Source organism: Entelurus aequoreus, linkage group LG21 (genome assembly GCF_033978785.1).
Source record: "Entelurus aequoreus isolate RoL-2023_Sb linkage group LG21, RoL_Eaeq_v1.1, whole genome shotgun sequence".
Lineage (NCBI taxonomy): Eukaryota > Metazoa > Chordata > Actinopteri > Syngnathiformes > Syngnathidae > Entelurus > Entelurus aequoreus.
Genome location: NC_084751.1, coordinates 42,229,366 through 42,252,660, shown reverse-complemented (window position 1 = coordinate 42,252,660; position 23,295 = coordinate 42,229,366). Strand labels below are relative to the sequence as shown.

At 38.5% G+C, this 23,295-nt stretch overlaps 1 protein-coding gene across 1 annotated transcript; it reads left to right on the top strand.

Moving 5' to 3' along the window:
• The first annotated feature begins 858 nt into the window (after positions 1 to 858).
• On the top strand, positions 859 to 21,456 carry wdr5 (WD repeat domain 5). The gene is made up of 14 exons (XM_062031681.1): positions 859 to 1,191; positions 2,351 to 2,455; positions 6,073 to 6,181; positions 6,252 to 6,325; positions 6,571 to 6,660; positions 12,167 to 12,256; positions 12,351 to 12,434; positions 13,729 to 13,784; positions 13,880 to 13,926; positions 15,568 to 15,643; positions 18,269 to 18,302; positions 18,380 to 18,454; positions 18,525 to 18,612; positions 21,101 to 21,456. Exons 2-14 carry the CDS (start codon positions 2,378 to 2,380, stop codon positions 21,199 to 21,201), a joined length of 1,002 nt encoding a protein of 333 aa, XP_061887665.1. The 5' UTR covers positions 859 to 1,191; positions 2,351 to 2,377; the 3' UTR covers positions 21,202 to 21,456.
• The last annotated feature ends 1,839 nt before the right edge of the window (positions 21,457 to 23,295 follow it).

Genomic DNA, 23,295 nt, shown 5'->3' with positions numbered 1-23,295 from the left:
ATTTTTTTTGTTGTATTTTTGCACCAATATGGCTCTTTCAACATTTTGAGACCCCTGCGTTAGCGCAATTATTATTATTATTTTTTTTATTTTTTATTTTTTTGATGATATAACCGTTTGCTTGTTCTTATAATATCAGTAAATTTATTTTTGTACTTCCTGTATCGTTGTTCGACTTCATTTGTTTTTATTTTGATGAAAAGTTTGTAGGGATTGTTGTTTTTTTTTTGTAGAAATAATCACAACATTATTGACCTGAATGAAGTAATATAACGCATAAAAAATGTGGAGTACGCCATTACATTTAGTGAGAAAATGTTAAGTACTTTATTGACACATATAATTTATAGGCAAATATAGACACTTACATCACGTGTTGCCTTCATTATAACACTTATATAAGGCTTTTACTTTTTTGCGGCCCCTAGATTTTTATTTTTTTAATTTTTTGGTCCAATATGGCTCTTTCAACATTTTGAGACCCCTGCGTTAGCGCAATTGTTATTATTATTATTATTATTATTTTGATAATATAACCATTTGCTTGTTCTTATAATATCAGTAAATTTATTTTTGTACTTCCTGTATCGTTGTTCGACTTCTTTTGTTTTTATTTCGATGAAAAATTTGTATAGGTTGTTTTTCTTTTTACAGGCATTAATGATCCCTTTTGGGCTAGTATTATTTTTTCCTTTTATAAAATATTTTTTCACAGGGCAACGTTTATTGGATTTGGACCGAATGTGACGTGTGCGCTCTTATTGTGAAGGGCGGAAGTGTGTAACCTAGTTTTCATGAGAAAACGACGAGTCCGTCGCAAATAAAAGACGTGCCTCAAGTCCCTGCCCTCCGTTCTTTTGCGCCTACACACCTTCTCACTGGATTCTCGGTTACACTAACTGCGTGTGTTTATAATTTTAAATTTTTTTATTAGTGTAAGACTACTTTTTAGCAGACAAAAAACAAGTCTCGCTTTTTTTTTTATCCCTCCTCTCTTTCCGTACCGAATGTGGAAATCGCGCATGCGCGTTGGACGTCACTGCGCCACATTCCCCGCTTTTCCTCGCAGACCTTCACAGCAAGTACTAAAGAGCAAGCCTCCGTAACCCGCCGACTAAATCACAAATGAACGGCTTTCAACGGTATTTATGAGGAGCAACGAGAACGCTTCGAAACTCAATTGAATCTCCCGTGAGTATCGACTTGTGAGCGACACCTCATTGTGTGAATGGAAGGCCGCCCTGTCGCTGCCAACGCAATTTTGTCAACACCGTTAACATCAACACACCTTTGATGTCACTTAATAGCCTTTAAGATGTATATTCCGCATTTTTACTGACCAAATACTGGGAATTATATAGCCAGCTTGAGCTTTGGGTGGTGCTAGCTCGTTAGCTAACGTAAGACAGGCTAAACGTCATTACACAGCTTATCCGAGGTCGGGTCGCGGGGGCAGCAGCCTAAGTAGGGAAGCACAGACTTCCCTTTCCCCGGCCACTCCGTCCAAATCCTCCCGGGGGATCCCGAGGCGTTCCCAGTTCCAGCCGGGAGAGATGGTCTTCCCAACGTGTCCTGGGTCTTCTCCCGTGGCCTCCTACCGGTCGGACGTGCCCGAAACACCTCCCTAGGGAGGCGTTCGGGTGGCATCCTGACCAGATGCCCGAACCACCTCATCTGGCTCCGGCAGCGGCTTTACTTTGAGCTCCTCCCGGATGGCAGCGGCTTTACTTTGAGCTCCTCCCGGATGGCAGAGCTTCTCACCCTATCTCTTAAGGGCGGAGGAAGCTCATTTCGGCCGCATGTACCCGTGATCTTGTCCTTTTCGGTCATAACCCAAAGCTCATGACCGTAGGTGAGTGATGGGAACGTAGATCGACCGGTAAATTGAGAGCTTTGCCTTCCGGCTCAGCTCCTTCTTCACCACAACGGATCGATACGGCGTCCGCATTACTGAAGACGCCGCACCGATCCGCCTGTCGATCTCACGATCCACTCTTCCCTCACCCGTCAACAAGACTCCGAGGTATTTGAACTCCTCCACTCGGGGCAAGATCTCCTCCCCAGCGAGAACCATGGACTCGGACTTGAAGGTGCCGATTCCCCATCCCAGTCGCTTCACACTCGGCTGCGAACCGATCCAGTGAGCGCTGAAGATCTTGGCCATCTGGTTTGGTGGCAACGTTTTTTTTTGTGTACATTTTTTTCAATTTGATTAGTACTTTTTCATATTGTACTGTGATTGTCCAATTTCCAAGTGGTCGACCATCAGCGTCAGTTTTGCAAGAATTTAGAGACATGCCAAAACATTGATTTCAATGAATTGTATTAACTATTGAACACTTGTTGGCAGTGTCCAGTTGATGCTCACTTCATCGCCATGGCAACAGAAGACAAGAAACCAGAGACGGACACGAAACCTCCAGTGGCGTCGTCAGCATCCGCCAGTCAGAGCAAGGTTGGCCATACTCGTAAACTGTAGACTGCCTTTTTAAAAATGTATATAAATACTGTATTTTTTGGACTATGAGTCGCAGTTTTTTTCATAGTTTGGCTGGGGGTGCGACTTATGTGTGAAATTAACACATTGCCGTAAAATATCAAATAATATTATTTATCTCATTCACATTAAGAGACTAGACGTATAAGATTTCATGGGATTTAGTGATTAGCAGTGACAGATTGTTTGGTAAACGTATAGTATGTTCTATATGTTATAGTTATTTGAATGACTCTTACCATAATATGTTACGTTAACATACCAGGCACCTTCTCAGATGGTTATTTATGCCTCATATAACGTACACTTATTCAGCCTGTTGTTCACTATTCTTTATTTATTTTAAATTGCCTTTCAAATGTCTATTCTTGGTGTTGGCTTTTATCAAATACATTTCCCCAAAAAATGCGACTTATACTCCAGTGCGACTTATATATGTTTTTTACTTTCTTTATTACCGTATTTTCCGCACCATAAGCCGCCCCGTGTTGTAAGCCGCACGTTCAATGAACGGCAGATTTCAAAACTTTGTTTACCTATTAGCCGCCCCGTGCTATTAGCCGCACCTACGCTACGCTAAAGGGAATGTCAACAAAACAGTCAGATAGGTCAGTCGAACTTTAATAATATATCACAAACCAGCGTTCTAACAACTCTGTTCACTCCCAAAATGTAATGTGCAAATGTGCAATCACAAAAATAGTAACACTCAAAATAGTGCAGAGAAATAGCAACATCAATAACTCAACGTTGCTGGAACGTTAGTGTCACACAACACACAAAATAAACATTTAAAGCTCACTTTCTGAAGTTATTACTCATCCACAAATCCATCGAATTATTCTTCTTCGGTGTGCTTCACTTGTTTTTTGACACCATCTGTGATGTCATAGATCAACAGGGACGGAGCTGCGTGAAAAAAGTCACACGGTGTCTTCGCTCATTTTTTCTTCATCCATCCATCCCTTCGAGTTAGCTTTTATGATGACGCCGGCTGGAAAGTTCTCTTTTGGCAAGGTCTTCCTTTTGAATATCACCGTGGGTGGAAGTTTCTGGCCGTTAGCATGGCAAGCTAGAACCACAGTAGGACGACTTCTCATTCCCTGTGGTGCGAATATTCACCGTACGTGCTCCCGTTGTATCCACAGTGCGGTTCACATGAATATCAAAAGTCAGTGGAACCTTGTACGCGTGTCTCTTAGTAGGAGACATTTTGTGGTCTTTACAGAAACACACAGATGAAATGAAACGTAATATCCGCGCGCTTCTTCTTCTACGGGGGCGGGTGCGGTTGCTTACAGTAGAAGAAGAAGCGCTTCCTCTTCTATGGGGCTGTTGCTTACCGTAGAAGAAGAAGCGCTTCCTCTTCTACGGGGAAAAAAGATGGCGGCTGTTTACCGTAGTTGCGAGACCTAAACTTTATGAAAATAAATATTAATATTAATCCATATATAAGGCGCACCGGGTTATTAACCGCACTGTCAGCTTTTGAGAAAAATTGTGGTTTTTAGGTGCGGCTTATGGTGCGGAAAATACGGTATGCATTTTCGACCGGTGCGACTTATACTCCGGAGCGACTTATACTCCGAAAAATACGGTATGTGCTTTTTCGGAACTGTTATTCATAGTCCGCAGCCTGGAAATCTCATGTAAAAAAATATACAACATAAAGTAGCAAGAAACACGTCAATAATGAATAAAGCAGAACATGTTCTAGACCAACAATCACTTCATAATCTCTACTGCTCGCTAGTGTTACCATATCTGAGTTATTGTGTAGAAATATGGGGAAATAACTACAAAAGTACACTTCATTCATTAACCGTGTTACAAAAAAGACCAGTTAGAATAATACATAATGTTGGATATAGAGAACATACAAACCCTTTATTTACTGAAATTCCACGACATAGTGAATTTGCAAACATCTAAAATTATACACAAAGCAGACTATAATCTGCTACCCAAGAATATACAACAATTCTTCTCAAAAAAAGAGGAGAAATATTATCTTACAGAAAAATGTACATTAAAACATTTGTATGCACGTACAACACTTAAGACCTTCAGTATATCAGTATGTGGAATTACATTATGGAATGGATTAAGCAAAGCAATCAAACAATGTACTAATATGATCCACTTCAAGAAACTCTTCAAACTTAAAGTGTTTACAAAGTACAAAGAAGAAGAACCATGATAAACATTCTGAATTTATTTCATCCATCCATTCATTGTCAAAATAATCTTACTCATCTCACCATATGAAATGTAACTTATTTCACAGAGTATTATTTATTTATTCTTATTGTGATTACTTATGGAGTATATTGTGAATAAATTGAGAACAGGAAGTGAACAAAAGTTTTAGCAACTGTTATGTAAAAAGAAAAGGGGTAGGATTAAATAAACTCTGCTTCATCCTACTCCTTTTCAAAGGAAGTCTTAATATTAGGGGTGTAACGGTACACAGAAATTTCGGTTCGGTATGTACCTCGGTTTAGAGGTCACGGTTCGGTTCATTTTCGGTACAGTAAGAAAACAACAAAATATAAAATTTTGGGTTATTTATTTACCAAAATTGCAAAATCTTCCACCAAAAATATTTTTCTTAGTGTAATATTTGATGTGAAGTAATGGGAACCTTGGCTAGGTCAATAATTCATAATAACATTGATTTTGATTCAATATTGTGTTTTGATCAATGATAGTTTGAAAGAAAAAAAAACAGCTTTGTTTTATTAGTCAACATTGCAACTTTTTCTAAATTACATTTAACCTTTAAGCTTTTTTATTTCACTTTTGTTATGTTTTTGTTTATTTTAATAGTATTTTTAGAATGTGCCGTGGGCCTTTAAAACATTAGCTGTGGGCCGCAAATGGCCTCCGGGGCACACTTTTGACACCCCTGCTATAGATAATAAAAAATAAAATCTGATAAATCTATGGATAAAAAGCAGAGCCTGACAACGCATGCACGTTTAACATAACTCTGTCTCTGTCTCTGCCCCTCCCTCACCAATGCTGCTGCACGCACAATTTGTTTTGTTTTTAACCCCTTCTTAACCCTGAACGTACATTGAAAATACACGCAACCCTAACTCAAAATGCCGGACATTTGAGGCATTTAAGAAACTCCGCCCTGACAGCTCCGCAAAGAGGACATGTCCGGTGAAAAGAGGACGTATGGTCAGTCTATCGTAGCCCGTTAGCTGCTAGCATGGCGTGTGTTGTGCCTCGGTGTGCATTGTTTACACAACGTGCGTTACGCTACTTAATATGTTTGTGTGGAAACCCGTTCGGTACACCTCCGAACCGAACCGGAACCCCCGTACTGAAACGATTCAATACATATACACGTACCGTTACACCCCTAGTAAAATGGAAGCATTTGTTTATGACACAGTTCGTTAAGTAATATTTAAGATAAAATGTCAATTTAGAAGTAATATTGTATGTTAGTAGTAATGGGGAAGGGGTGAATGTAAGTAGAGGTTGTTTAATTTTAACATCTATGTATTGAATAATCCAATCACTGCCTGTTTTATTAACATTTGTTGCACTTCCTCTTCCAGTCCGCTCCTGCCAAGCCCAACTACAGCCTGAAGTTCACACTAGCGGGCCACACTAAAGCCGTGTCCTCTGTCAAGTTCAGTCCCAGTGGAGAGTGGCTCGCCAGCTCCTGTAAGTTCCTCATCCATCCATTTTTTTTAAATTTTGTTTGGATGGATGTTCATGTAATTTCTCTCCGCAGCTGCTGATAAACTCATTAAAATCTGGGGAGCATACGACGGCAAGTTTGAGAAAACCATTTCCGGACACAAACTTGTAAGTTGAGACGTCAAGATATTTCTGTTCAGTACAAAAATTGTTAGTTTCCCCCGTATGTGGATTTTTTTAAAAAAACAAAACAAAAGGCGACATTCGATAATCCAGTTTGGCATAATGAGGTTCGATATAAGAGTTGTTTCTAAATGTGTTTGCAGTTGTGTAGAACTGCATGGCTTCATACTCAGAGATGTTTTATTGTGAGTACAGTGTGCTTCTTTCTTTAATTTCCTACAAATCTGCAGGGCATATCTGACGTGGCGTGGTCGTCTGACTCCAACCTCCTGGTGTCTGCGTCTGACGATAAGACTTTGAAGATCTGGGACGTCAGCTCGGTAAATTACTCAACTTCTGGTGTGTGTGTGTGTGTGTGTGTGTGCGTGTGTGTGACCTTGCAGTGTTTCCCATAAACTGCCAAGATACCTGTGGCGGTGGGGGCGTGGATATGGCCGTGGTCACCATGACATCATTGAGTAATTTGCATAATTTACTACAATGATATGATTTTCGCTAAAAAGGCTCAAAAAATGTATACTTACTAATTAATGATAACAGTTTTGTTTTAAACGTCCATCCATCCATCCATTTTACAATATAATTACAACACTTTATGTACATATTTATATACAGATTTGATCAATAAGTTATTCACTGAAATATATTTATTAATTGTGATTCTTACAAAAAATATATCTTTATAAAATATAAAAGCTAAAATGTCTCTTAAAGCTCTGCCCCTTTAATTAGTGCATACTAAATAATTTAACTTTAGCCTACTACTACAACCATATTATTTACCAGCAACATAAAGTGAAACAGAGGCAGAGGTGTCCTGCCACAGTCAGTAACAAATAAACAGAAAACAGTAGTGGTCAAATACAAATAAGGCAACAAGAGAAGTATCCTACACTTCTATTTTGTAAAGTAAATCTGAACAGCCTATATGGGCATCTACATCAACTATATGATTTGCCTGAGAAGATGGACAGGACAAAAACAAAACCAAAAAATTATAATTTTTTAAATTTTTTTTATTTGTGGCGGATGTAATTCTTTCGTGGCGGGCCGCCACAAATAAATTAATGTGTGGGGAAACACTGAGGTTTTCCAAAATAAATCAACTCAAGTTATGGAAAAAAATGCCAACATGGCACTGCCATATTTATTATTGAAGTCACAAAGTGCATAATTTTTTTAAACATGCCTCAAAACAGCAGCTTGGAATTTGGGACATGGAGGAGGTTGAGGTGGGCGGGGTTGAGGTGGTGGGAGGGTAGGGGGTAGCGGGGGGGGGGGGTGTATATTGTAGCGTCCCGGAAGAGTTAGTGCTGCAAGGGGTTCTGGGTATTTGTTCTGTTGCGTTTATGTTGTGTTACGGTGCGGATGTTCTCCCGAAATGTGTTTGTCATTCTTGTTTGGTGTGGGTTCACAGTGTGGCGCATATTTGTAACAGTGTTAAAGTTGTTTCTACGGCTACCCTCAGTGTGACCTGTATGGCTGTTGACCAAGTATGCCTTGCATTCACTTGTGTGTGTGAAAAGCCGTAGATATTATTTGACTGGGCCGGCACGCAAAGGCAATGCCTTTAAGGTTTATTGGCGCTCTGTACTTCTCCCTACGTCCGTGTACACAGCTGCGTTTTAAAAAGTCAGAAATTTTACTTTTTGAAACCGATACTGATAATTTTGAAACCGATCATTTCCGATATTAAATTTTTAAAGCATTTATCGGCTGATAATATCGGCAGTCCGATGTTATCTGACATCCCTACTACATACGGCTCTTCAGCCTCGTTGATGTCGCTTTTTTTTAGAACACCGGCATTGGAGAAATATGCATTTTTAAAAACGTCTGTAATTTCCGACTGTCTGTGAGGCCGTGAATGTGTCTTGAACTGGCTTATTGCAGGGGTGCCCATTACGTCGATCGCGAGCTACCGGTCGATGGCGGACGGTGTGTCAGTCGATCGCCAGCCAGGCATTAAAAAAAATAGACCTAAAAATTAGCGATCATCAATCTTCACTAAGACGTCACTTGATTGACATTCACGGCACCCGAGGTTCTCGTGAGATGACGCTGGCTGCTGCCAGATCATTTTTAGGAAAAAATGACCGACAGGAAGGCGAGAAACACTTTTTATTTCAACAGACTCTCTACCTGCCGTCAAAACTCTAAAGACGGACTGCACAGTTCCTATCTTCACAATAAAAGTGCTGCTTCATCCTGCCTGCGCTAACAAAATAAGAGTCTCAGGAAGCTACGGAGTTTGCCGCCAATGTACTTCTTGTAAAGTGTATAAAACAAGTATGGAAGTTGGACAATTAAGATGCCAAAAACCAACCACTTTCATGTGGTATTGGACGGAAAGGAGGACTTTTTTTTCTCCTCCATTAGAAAATGTGGACGTTATCATCACTACTGTTTGATTCCAATCAATGCAAGTCATCAGAATGAGGTAATACACCAACTTATATTCTTGTCTTCATGAAAGAAAGGGATGTTAAACATCCATCCATCCATCCATTTTCAAGTCGCCACCTCATCACAGAGCCAACACAGATAGACAGACAACATCCACACTCACATTCACACACTGGGGCCAATTTAGTGTTGCCAATCAACCTATCCCCAGGTGCATGTCTTTGGAGGTGGGAGGAAGCCGGAGTACCCGGAGGGAACCCAAACATGCTTGTATTATCATTAAACGCCTTTTAACTTGTTAACAAAAAACGTCTCTTTCATAAATAAATCAATATAAATTATATACATGAATGATGTAGATCCCTTCCACTTGATCAATTGAAAAGTAGCTCGCCTGCAGAAAAAGTGTGGGCACCCCTGGCTTATTGGGTAGGTAAACTAATTTGCAAATACATCCCAAAAACGAAAAAGTCTTCAAAAAAATTCCACTTAGATTAAGTCTAAATGGGAGAGGGGGCAAACTACCGTATTTTTCGGATTATAAATCACAGTTTTTTTCATAGTTGCGACTTATACTCAGGAGCGACTTATGTGTGAAATTATTAACACATTACCGTAAAATATAAATTAATATTATTTATCTCATTCACGTAAAAAAAAATATCCACAATCGTCACACACACACACGTCAACCAATAAAAATTAGGCGGGGGCGGGTCATGGCCGAAGTGCATTGTGAAAAAAAAAAGATGCTACCTGCTACTACTTCCGTACCTATGAAAATTGATCATTTCAACATTGGCGGTAATTTATAAAAACTGAGAAGGGCTGAACAATAATGTCACCGAAAAGGAAATCATATACTGCAGGTTACAAGCTGGAAGTAGTGAAATATGCAGCAGAAAACGGCAATCGAGCAGCAGAAAGAAAGTTTGGAGTAAGCGAGAAACTTGTAAGAGAAAGGCGAAAAATATCCCCAAAAAATGCGATTTATACTCTAGTGGGACTTATGTTTTATTCCTTCTTTATTATGCATTTTCGGCCGGTGCGATTTATACTCCGGAGCGATTTATAATCCGAAAAATACGGTAGCTCTTTTTGTAGTAAAGGTCGCAGACCCCTGTTTTAAGGGTAAAACATTCTTGCAAGTTACACTTTGGAAGAACAAGAACAACAACCTTGTAGAGAAGTTGCATTTTTTAAAATGGCAATGGTGCTTAAAAAAACTGTTTCTAGTTCTGTATTTTAAAAAAAAATCGAAGCTCAAGTGTTACCGCTGAAGTTGGAACAGTTCAATTAATCTGAACATCAGTTTTAACAGGCAACAATTTATTTGTTATGCATGTTTTTTTAATTGCGCATCTTCTAAAAATGTCCAAAATGTGAAACGTTTATAATTGATTTAATTCAGAGAAACTGATACAATCACAAAATGCTTCGAAGTTAACGTATTTTTCGGAGTATAAGTCGCTCCGGAGTATAAGTCGGTCCGGAGTATAAGTCGCACCGGCCGAAAATGCATAATAAAGAAGGAAAAAAACATATAAGTCCGTACTTGCCAACCCTCCCGTTTTTAGCGGGAGAATCCCGGTATTCAGCGCCTCTCCCGACAACCTCCCGGCAGAGATTTCTCCCGACAAACTCCCGGTTTTCAGCCGGAGCTGGAGGCCACGCCCCCTCCAGCTCAATGCGGACCTGAGACTGAGTGGGGACAGCCTGTTCTCACGTCCGCTTTCCCACAATATAAACAGCTTGCCTGCCCAATGACGTCATAACATCTAGGGCTTTTAGAGAGTAGAGTGCACAACTGCGCACACAACAAGGAGACGAAGCAGAAGAACGAGGAAATTACAGACATGGCCACGCCGTCGACGAGCAAGATGAAGAAATACGCTTGCAAGTTTCAAAACGAATGTAAACAAGAATTTCAGTTCATCCAGGACAGTTCGAAGGGGAAGGTGTATGTTGCCTGTAAATTTTGTAGAACAGACTTCTCCATTGAACACGGTGGCCGAAATGATATACTCATCATGAACGGAGAAGTTAAACAGGACAATACTGCCATCTAATGAATAGCCACCAAGTATATATTTTTTTTTCCTATGTAAATAAATATATATATATATATATATATATATATATATATATATATATATATATATATATATATATATATATATATAGCTAGAATTCACTGAAAATCAAGTATTTCATACATATATATATATATATATATATATATATATATATATATATATATATATATATATATATATATATATATATATATATATATGAAATACATATATATATATATATATATATATATATATATATATATATATATATATATGAAATACTCGAGTTGGTGAATTCTAGCTGTAAATAACCACCCCCCCCGCCCCAACCACCCCCGCCCCTACCCCCCACCTCCCGATATTGGAGGTCTCAAGGTTGGCAAGTATGTATAAGTCGCACTGGAGTATAAGTCGCATTTTTTGGGGAAATTTATTTGATAAAAGCCAACACCAAGAATAGACATTTGAAAGGCAATTTAAAATAAATAAAGAATAGTGAACAACAGGCTGAATAAGTGTACGTTATATGAGGCATAAATAACCAACTGAGAACGTGCCTGGTATGTTAACGTAACATATTATGGTAAGAGTCATTCAAATAACTATAACATATAGAACATGCTATACGTTTACCAAACAATCTGTCACTCCTAATCGCTAAATCCCATGAAATCTTATACGTCTAGTCTCTTACGTGAATGAGATCAATAATATTATTTGATATTTTACGCTAATGTGTTAATAATTTCACACATAAGTCGCTCCTGAGTATAAGTCGCACCCCCGGCCAAACTATGAAAAAAACGGCGACTTATAGTACGAAAAATACGGTAACTCTCCTTTGGAATGTTTCAATTATGGTTGACCGAGACCTAGGATAATTTTAAACTTAATTCAGGGTACTACAAAGAATCTGCTCCTTAAAGTTATGCATCTGCAATGATAATCGCTTATTGAATCAAAGCGAATGGAATTGTAAGTGGCTAGAGATACCCACCCCTCGTTAAACAGTACTTTACATACTTACCCCTGTATTCTATGTATTGGTTAAACAAAAACAACAACAGACATTAACACATAACTGTAGAGTACAGATATCTAGTGTTTGGAATCACACTGATCTTTATTAGTTTGAAAGTGTTGTCTTGACAATATTTTGTACACTAAAGCACTTATTTTACTGCTGTGGCTTCGCTTGATATCACTCTGCTGAATGAGGAATGTCAGTTGGACATCTCCACCTTTATTTCTGTTTCTCACATACTTTGATCCAAGGTGTGGTGTATCCATCTAGCATGAGAGAATATTAATACATAATACCCTTCCTTCTTCATGTATGCAGGGAAAATGCCTGAAGACCCTAAAAGGTCATAGCAACTACGTCTTCTGCTGCAACTTCAACCCGCAGTCCAATCTGATCGTTTCAGGATCGGTGAGCTTGTTGTGGCTTACAAACAATAGAAATCGTCATTTAAAGCATGTTGATGTATTTATTTGTTGTTAATGCATTTTTTTCTTCCTCCTAGTTTGATGAGAGTGTCCGAATATGGGATGTAAAGACCGGGAAGTGTTTGAAAACATTGCCAGCCCATTCAGACCCTGTCTCTGCTGTAAGTAAAGTAAACAAATGATAAATGATAAATGGGTTGTACTTGTATAGCGCTTTTCTACCTTCAAGGTACTCAAAGCGCTTTTGACAGTATTTCCACATTTACCCATTCACACACACATTCACACACTGATGGCGGGAGCTGCCATGCAAGGCGCTACCAGCAGCCATCAGAGGCAAAGGGTGAAGTGTCTTGCCCAAGGACACAACGGACGTGACTAGGAAGGTAGAAGGTGGGAATTGAACCCCAGTAACCAGCAACACTCCGATTGCTGGCACAGCCACTCTACCAACTTCGCCACGCCGTCCCCAAGAAAGGAACATACAGTACAGGCCACAAGTTTGGACATACCTTCTCATTCAATGCGTTTTCTTTATTTTCTATTTACATTGTAGATTGTCACTGAAAGCATCAAAACTATGAATCATTCTTGTTTGGTGTGGGTTCACAGTGTGGCGCATATTTGTAACAGTGTTAAAGTTGTTTATACGGTCACCCTCAGTGTGACCTGTATGGCTGTTGACCAATTATGCCTTGCATTCACTTGTGTGTGTGAAAAGCCGTAGATATTATATGATTGGGCCGGCACGCAAAGGCAGTGCCTTTAAGGTTTATTGGCGCTCTGTACTTCTCCCTACGTCCGTGTACACAGCGGCGTTTTAAAAAGTTATTAATTTTACTTTTTGAAACCCATACCGATAATTTTCGATATTACATTTGCCTTTTCAATAAAAGGACCACAACTATGGAACTCTTTATCGGACACTTTGAAAAGTATACCTGCACTTGTCACTTTCAAAAAACAAACAAAATTATGGCTAGTTGAGCAACAATCGTGTTCCCATGTTTAGTTTTTACTCATTTTTACTAATTGGTTTTTATCTAGTCTCCACTTTGTCTGTGTTATTATTATTATTGGCTTTTATCTAGTTTGCCCTTTGTCTGTATTATTACTATTATCATTATTATCAACTCATTCTATTTTTTATTTTCCTATTTTAATGATGTTGGATCTGTGTTGTTGTTGTTGTTGTTGGGGACAAGTGTTGTAAATTAGCTTTGGCTACAAACACTGTGATGCATGCATCGGATAACTGTTTCAGATGTCTATGTTTTTGTGTCTGTCCCTATTTCAAATAAACCTCTATAATAATAATAATCTGAAAGCATTTATCGGCCGATGCCGATATTATCGGACATCTCTATTTGTGTGTGATCCTGTTGTAATTTGTGCAACTTTGGATATTGAGCCAAGAGTGGGAAATAAGCGTTGGACCATGTGTTTCTACTCTAGGTCCACTTCAACAGAGACGGCTCACTGATTGTGTCCAGCAGCTACGACGGACTTTGGTAACAACCTGATTTTTGCACACAATGTGTAAATTATTATTGCACATTTGTCACATTTGCTTCGGAACTAATAACTTTTTTTTTTTCTTCACCAGCCGAATTTGGGACACAGCATCTGGGCAGTGCTTAAAAACACTCATAGGTACACAATTATTTCAGTGTTTCTGAAGTGATCGGGAGATGTCAGCATAAATGCTTTAATTATAGTCTGGGTGTAGCTACACAGCAAAGAGGACGAGGAGTTAAATGGAAGCAGGTGGTAATAATATGACAGCTTAATTGTTTCACTTAAATGCTGATTTGAGGTGTGTGGGAATGTGGAAAGGTGAAAGTATATCGTACAGCACAGCAGCGACATAACATGTAGGCGCAAACTTCTCAGTCAACATTAATGGTGGCAATGAGTTCATTGTAAACAGCAGTATGGCATAAAGCAGGGGTCACCAACGCGGTGCCCGCGGGCACCAGGTAGCCCGTAAGGACCAGATGAGTAGCCCGCTGGCCTGTTCTAAAAATAGCTCAAATAGCAGCACTTACCAGTGAGCTGCCTCTATTTTTTAAATTGTATTTATTTACTAGCAAGCTAGTCTCGCTTTGCCCGACATTTTTAATTCTAAGAGAGACAAAACTCAAATAGAATTTGAAAATCCAAGAAAATATTTTAAAGACTTGGTCTTAACTTCTTTAAATAAATTCATTATTTTTTTTTACTTTGCTTCTTATAACTTTCAGAAAGACAATTTTAGAGAAAAAATACAACCTTAAAAATGATTTTAGGATTTTTAAACACATATACCTTTTTACCTTTTAAATTCCTTCCTGTTCTTTCCTGACAATTTAAATCAATGTTCAAGTAAATTTATTTTTTTTATTGTAAAGAATAATAAATAAATTTTAATTTAATTCTTCATTTTAGCTTCTGTTTTTTCGACGAAGAATATTTGTGAAATATTTCTTCAAACTTATGATTAAAATTCAAAAAAATTATTCTGGCAAATCTAGAAAATCTGTAGAATCAAATTTAAATCTTATTTCAAAGTCTTTTGAATTTCTTTTAAAATGTTTGTTCTGAAAAATCTAGAAGAAATAATGATTTGTCTTTGTTAGAAATATAGCTTGGTCCAATTTGTTATATATTCTAAAAAAAATTGTAGATTGGATTTTAACCTATTTAAAACATGTCATCAAAATTCTAAAATTAATCTTAATCAGGAAAAATTACTAATGATGTTCCATAAATTCTTTTTTTAATTTTTTCAAAAAGATTCGAATTAGCTAGTTTTTCTCTTCTTTTTTTCGGTTGAATTTTGAATTTTAAAGAGTCGAAATTGAAGATAAACTATGTTTCAAAATTTAATTGTCATTTTTTTCGTGTTTTCTCCTCTTTTAAACCGTTCAATTAAGTGTAAATATCATTAATTATTAATAATAACATAGAGTTAAAGGTAAATGGAGCAAATTGGCTATTTCTGGCAATTTATTTAAGTGTGTATCAAACTGGTAGCCCTTCGCATTAATCAGTACCCAAGAAGTAGCTCTTGGTTTCAAAAAGGTTGGTGACTCCTGGCATAAAACATGGACTTCATACCAACGGCAGAGTTAGATAAAGGTGCTTCCATCTTGGGGAGTTAGTTCATCAATGAGGATGCTTACAGCTGTTAGTTTTTAAACCCAGTTTTTGTCGACTATCGTAGACGGTGGTTAATTTAGTGACATTTGCAGCGAATTTGTCATTGTGGCGAGCAAAAAAAAAAAAGTCTAACTTGTATTTTGTATATGGCAGACGATGACAACCCGCCTGTGTCGTTTGTCAAGTTTTCCCCCAACGGAAAATACATCCTGGCTGCGACGCTCGACAAGTAAGTAACCAAACGACTTCCATTCTGAGTTTGAGAAGTGTGACTGCTGACTCAGCAGCCTCCCAACGTCGTTGGTTACTGATCTTAAGCAGACTAAAAGGGCCACTTGTTTAAGCAAAGTGTCGAATCAAGCCGATTGATATGGCCTGAAAATAAGATTTCCTATTTTTTCCATTAAACAATTGTATTTACGTTTTTCAGATTGGAAAACTCCCTACCGTTTTAAAAAGAAACTAATAAGTAAATATTAAGATGAGATCATTGGGGGGACGGCGTGGCGTAGTTGGTAGAGTGGCCGTGCCAGCAACCTGAGGGTTCCTGGTTCAATCCCAACCTTCTACCAACTTCGTCATGTCCGTTGTGTCCTTGAGCAAGACACTTCACCCTTGCTCCTGATGGGTCGTGGTTAGGGCCTTGCGTCCATAGTGGATCTAACATAATACTGTGAGAGTCCAGTCCATAGTGGATCTAACATAATAGTGAGAGTCCAGTCCATAGTGGATCTAACATAATAGTGAGAGTCCAGTCCATAGTGGATCCAACATAATAGTGAGAGTCCAGTCCATAGTGGATCTAACATAATACTGTGAGAGTCCAGTCCATAGTGGATCTAACATAATAGTGTGAGAGTCCAGTCCATAGTGGATCTAACATAATAGTGAGAGTCCAGTCCATAGTGGATCTAACATAATAGTGAGAGTCCAGTCCATAATGGATCTAACATAATACTGGGAGAGTCCAGTCCATTGTGGATCTAACATAATAGTGAGAGAGACCAGTCCATAGTGGATCTAACATAATAGTGAGAGTCCAGTCCATAGTGGATCTAAGATAATACTGTGAGAGTCCAGTCCATAGTGGATCTAACATAGTAGTGTGAGAGTCCAGTCCATAGTGGATCTAACATAATAGTGAGAGTCCAGTCCATAGTGGATCTAACATAATAGTGAGCGTCCAGTCAATAGTGGATCTAACATAATAGTGTGAGAGTCCAGTCCATAGTGGATCAAGCATAATATTGTGAGAGTCCAGTCCACAGTGGATCTAACATAATAGTGAGAGTCCAGTCCATAGTGGATCTAACATAATAGTGTGAGAGTCCAGTCCATAGTGGATCTAACATAATAGTGAGAGTCCAGTCCATAGTGGATCTAACATAATAGTGTGAGAGTCCAGTCCATAGTGGATCAAGCATAATATTGTGAGAGTCCAGTCCACAGTGGATCTAACATAATAGTGTGAGAGTCCAGTCCATAGTGGATCTAACATAATAGTGTGAGAGTCCAGTCCATAGTGGATCTAACATAATAGTGAGAGTCCAGTCCATAGTGGATCTAACATAATAGTGAAAGTCCAGTCCATAGTGGATCTAACATAATAGTGAGAGTCCGGTCCACAGTGGATCTAACATAATAGTGAGAGTCCAGTCCATAGTGGATCTAACCTAATAGTGAGAGATCAGTCCATAGTGGATCTAACCTAATAGTGAGAGACCAGTCCATAGTGGATCTAACATAATAGTGAGAGTCCGGTCCACAGTGGATCTAACATAATAGTGAGAGTCCAGTCCATAGTGGATCTAACATAATAGTGAGAGTCCAGTCCATAGTGGATCTAACATAATAGTGAGAGTCCAGTCCATAGTGGATCTAACATAATAGTGAAAGTCCAGTCCATAGTGGATCTAACATAATAGTGAGAGTCCGGTCCACAGTGGATCTAACATAATAGTGAGAGTCCAGTCCACAGTGGATCTAACATAATAGTGAAAGTCCAGTCCATAGTGGATCTAACCTAATAGTGAGAGACCAGTCCATAGTGGATCTAACATAATAGTGAAAGTCCAGTCCATAGTGGATCTAACATAATAGTGAGAGTCCAGTCCATAGTGGATCTAACATAATAGTGAGAGACCAGTCCATAGTGGATCTAACATAATAGTGAAAGTCCAGTCCACAGTGGATCTAACATAATAGTGAGAGTCCAGTCCATAGTGGATCTAACATAATAGTGAAAGTCCAGTCCATAGTGGATCTAACATAATAGTGAGAGTCCAGTCCATAGTGGATCTAACATAATAGTGAGAGTCCAGTCCATAGTGGATCTAACATAATAGTGAAAGTCCAGTCCATAGTGGATCTAACATAATAGTGAGAGTCCAGTCCACAGTGGGGCCAGCAGGAGACCATCCCGAGCAGAGACACGTCAGCAGCGCAGAGATGTCCCCAACCGATGCACAGGCGAGCGGTCCACCCCGGGTCCTGACTTTGGACAGCCAGCACTTCATCCATGGCCACCGAACAATCAAACAACCTTTTCATTCAATCTTTGACGGCAAAATACAAATAAAATGTTACTTTAACTTTTATGACGTCTTATTTTATACATGACAGATTTTAAATGAAAGAAAAAAATCCAGACAAAACCCCAAATCGTGGTCATGTGCCCTCCCAGTGGTTGTGGCCCTAAATAATTCCAAAAAGTGAAGTCCCTCAGACTTAATGGGAAAGTCATGCCAGGCTGTTGTCCATAATGACCAGCAGAGGGCGGCACACACCAGTAGAAATCAATTTTTTGGCAGATTGTGTACTCAAGTTTAACATTTGTTGCATTTTTGCTCCTCAGCACTCTGAAGCTGTGGGACTACAGCAAGGGAAAGGTGAGACTGATTTTTAATTCTTCCTCTACCAACTTTTGAACTCTCTCATCATCCTCCTCGTTTCTCCAACACTGCAGTGCTTGAAGACGTACACGGGCCATAAAAACGAGAAGTACTGCATATTTGCCAACTTCTCAGTCACGGGTGGGAAGGTAAGTTAAAGCGAGGTCATATATAGGTGTTTTTTGTTTGTGTAAAAAAAAAAAAAATGCCTTCTTGCAGTGGATCGTGTCGGGCTCTGAGGACAACATGGTGTACATCTGGAACCTGCAGACAAAGGAGATTGTGCAGAAACTGCAGGGCCACACAGGTATGACACCTCCCGTGCATCCCACAGGAGTTTATTCAAAGTAGAAGTAACCACAGGGTCTTAAAAAGTCTTAACTCCCACTATTTAAATTAAAGTACCAGTAGAGTGAAAAAAACTACATGACTTTATATGTTTAATTGTGTGTTTCATAGGGGTGTAACGGTACGTGTATTTGTATTGAACCGTTTCAGTACGGGGTTCCGGTTCGGTTCGGAGGTGTACCGAACGAGTTTCCACACGGACATATTAAAGGCCTACTGAAATGATTTTTTAAAATTTAAACGGGAATAGCAGATCCATTCTATGTGTCGTGCTTGATCATTTCGCGATACTGCCATATTTTTGCTGAAAGGATTTAGTAGAGAACATCGACGATAAAGTTCGCAACTTTTGCTCGCTGATAAAAAAAAGCCTTGCCTGTACCGGAAGTAGCGTGATGTCACAGGAGCTAGTATTCCTCACAATTCCCCGTTGTTTACAATGGAGAGAGAGATTCGGAGCGACAAAGCGACGATTACCCCATTAATTTGAGCGAGGATGAGAGATTCGTAGATGAGGAACGTTACAGTGAAGGACTGGAGAGGCAGTGATGGACGTATCTTTTTTCGCTCTGACCGTAACTTAGGTACAAGCTGGCTCATTGGATTCCACACTCTCTCCTTTTTGTATTGTGGATCACGGATTTGTATTTTAAACCACCTGGGATACTATATCCTCTTGAAAATGAGAGTCGAGCACGCGAAATGGACATTTAAAGTGACTTTTATCTCCACGACAATACATCGGTGACACACTTAGCTACTGAGCTAACGTGATAGCATCGTTCTCAAATGAAGATAGAAACAAAATAAATAAACCCCTGACTGGAAGGATAGACAGAAGATCAACAATACTATTAAACCATGTACATGTAACTACACGGTTAAAAATTCTCAGCCTGGTAAGGCTTAACAATGCTGTTGCTAACGACGCTAAGGCTAATTTAGCAACTTAGCAACCGAACCTCACAGAACTATGATAAAAACATTAGAGCTCCACCTACGCCAGCCAGCCCTCATCTTCCCATCAACAGCCGTGCTCACCTGCATTCCAGCGATCGACGCCGCGACGAAGGACTTCATCTGTGGGTTTGGCGGCAAGCATCGGCTAGGCGTAGTAAGTAGTCCTTGTTGTGTTGCTGTAAGTATTGTACTTAGCCGCTAATACACCGATCGATCCCACCTACAACGTTCTTCTTTGCAGCCTCCATTGTTCATTAAACAAATTGCAAAAGATTCACCAACACAGATGTCCAGAATACTGTGGAATTTTGTCGAAGAAAACAAGAGGTTTTTATATCGGGTCCGATGGGGTCCAACCACTTCCGTGGATTTTGTGATGTCACGCGCATAAATCATATCCAAAGGAGTTTTTCAACCGGAAGTGTGGCGGGAATTTTAAAATGTCACTTTATAAGTTAACCCGGCCGTATTGGCATGTGTTGCAATGTTAAGATTTCATCATTGATATATAAACTATCAGACTGCGTGGTCGGTAGTAGTGGCTTTCAGTAGGCCTTTAAGTAGCGTAACGCATGTCGTGTAAACAATGCACAACACACGGCATGCTAGCAGCTAACGGGCTACGATACACTGACCATACGTCCTCTTTTCACCGGACATGTTCTCTTTTGCGGAGCTGTCAGGGCGGAGTTTCTTAAATGCCTCAAATGTCCGGCATTTTGAGTTAGTGTCGCGTGTATTTTCAATGTACGTTCAGGGTTAAGAAGGGGTTAAAAACAAAACAAATTGTGCGTGCAGCAGCATTCTAAAAATACTATTAAAATAAGCAAAAACATAACAAAAGTGAAATAAAAAAGGTTAAATGTTATTTAGAAAAAGTTGCAATGTTGACTAATAAAACAAAGCTGTTTTTTTTTTCTTTCAAACTGTCATTGCTCAAAACATAATATTGAATCAAAATCAATGTTATTATGAATTATTGACCTATCCAAGGTTCCCATTACTTCACATCAAATATTCCACTAAGAAAAATATTTTTGGTGGAAGGGTTTGCAAATTTGGTAAATAAATAACCAAAACATTTATATTTTGTTGTTTTCTTACTGTACCGAAAATGAACTGAACCGTGACCTCTAAACCGAGGTACGTACCGAACCGAAATGTATGTGTACTTTACACCCCTAGCATTTACTTAGTTTAACCATTTTGTTTGCCAATGTGAAAGAGCAGTGAATAATTCATATACTTACAATTCATTCTGATTTTCCTTTATATCTTTGTACTTTATCGTCCGTACGGATGTGAAACGGTCTTAAATTCTATTCATTATGGTCTTAAGAAAGTATTAAAAAGTCATCAATTTGACTTGTTAAACCTGCAGAGACCCTGAAGTCGTAGGAGAGCCCAGATTATCATCACGTTTGTGCTTATAAATCCATATTGGAATATAAGAACTATTGTTTGTTTTTCTCCAATTCCTATTCCAGACGTGGTCATTTCGACCGCCTGCCACCCGACAGAGAACATCATCGCTTCTGCGGCGCTAGAAAACGACAAAACTATCAAACTTTGGAAAAGCGATTGCTAAAAAAACCCCTGACTTTTATCATTTTTTTGAACTTGTTTTCTATTTTGTATAAAACAAAAATGACTTTCTTTTTTTTTTTTTTTGGACCAGTTTTGTGTCGGACGGAATAAAATCAATTCAGATCTTCACCCTGACACGTTCAATCCTCGGTATTGTGGGTCATCACGACCTGGTTTTAGTGCTTCATGCGTCATCGTCACCCGGAAGTTCAAATATGGTCTTGTACAAAAAAATAAAAGGTCACTTTTGCCTGTTTATGTCTGTGAATGTGTAGTCATGTCCAAATGATGTCAAGCTTGTTTTGTTTTTTTTATTAAACAAGGTATCAATGGAACCTTCTTGGCCTTTTGTTTACTGTAGAATCATTTCTTAAACATTTTTTATTGAAGACTTGTTGGCCAAGGAAGAGTTCACAGATGTCACTTTTTTACTTTGCTGTGAGTTATTTGTTGGATTCAAAAGTGTTTCTCACCTTTTTCTAATTGCTGGTACTCATAAGTTTCATCGGCAGCTTATTTATGCTCTTGGGGTTACGTGGTGCACTTGAACGCCTCATCACGTAGACAGTAAAGGCAACACAGTGCTTGACAGATCCTGCTCCACACCCAAGAAGACCGTTATTGGATATTGTACTTAGACAGATTGTTAATATTGTGGTGATATTTCATATTTTTATATACAGTAACGTTGGCGGGAGTTGACGCTGGTCTTCCCAGCATGCCTTGCGACATGGTGTAAATGGTTGTTGACTCACATGGTAATTATTAGCCTTATTTATTATCCACCCACTATTTGGAGGTTCAAATGGAACACAGATAAATAAATCACTAAATATTTCAATGTGTCATTAATATTGATTGTTTTTTAAATACATCAATGTGTAATCTAATGTAAAACTACATTTCATTAATGATTTAAATAATTATTTAATCATGTAATTACTGATTTCACCAATTGATCAACATTTATTTATATAGCCGTTAATTATGAGTGTTTTAAAGGACTGAGTTTTATTTCATTACTTATTTTTTTAAATGATTGAAATACTTATTTTATGAACCTGTAGGGCCAAACGGGACATAATTAAATACATTTTGGATAGTCACTTATGTGTCATTAATTAGTTATAATTGGACAAGCGGTAGAAAATGAATGGATGGATGGAATCAAATACATGTAATTTATTTAATGAAAAAATACATTTAATTATTTAATGGAAAAATACATTTAATTATTTAGTATTAAATTATTCCACAAGTGAAATACCGAATACAATATTTCTTAGTTTGTTTGTTTTAATTAATGACGCATTTAAGTAAAGATTTTCTTAATTTTGGTCCTTTCAGAGCTCCATTAATTCACAGTCAAAGGCAGTGGGCGGGACTAACATCTGATTGGTTCCCCGGGACTTTAACTTGATTGGACTAGATTCATGTAGCCCCGCCCACTGACATTGACGGGTGAGTTCGGCAGATCGAATGAATTCATGAAGGACACTAAACGAATATATATTTAAATAATTACATACATTGTGAATTAATTAGATTAACTAATTAAATAAATAATTCCGTGATTAAATACAATTTTGCATTAGTTTACTGACACATTTATGTATTTCAATTTAGTTCATGTGTTTGCCAGTTACCCGTTGGCACAGTGAGTGAAGTTGGTGTCGTTTACTCACACCACCCGTTTCCGCTGCGTGTCAAAATAAAAGCGCAACTTCCTTCACCGAATTAAGAAACACCTCATGATTTTTCCTGAATAAAGTTATTACACTTTTTTAACATTACACACAAGTCATGTTCACTTTGTTTGTTATTTTTTTAATACGTTTTTTTTTTAAGTGTGCCCCACAAAGAACATCAGAGGACAACGCACAGAGAACAGATGACCAACAATTCCACCCACTTAGAAAGTAGACACGACAGAGGCGCAAAGTAAAATGGACATTTTTAACAAAAAAAAAAGTGCCAACACTCCTTGTTGACATTCTCCAACAACAAGAAACAAATCCATAAGCCAGGGAATTACTTTTGTACAAAAATAGATCTTTTTTCAACATTTTTACTTGAATATTTTACTGTCTATGCA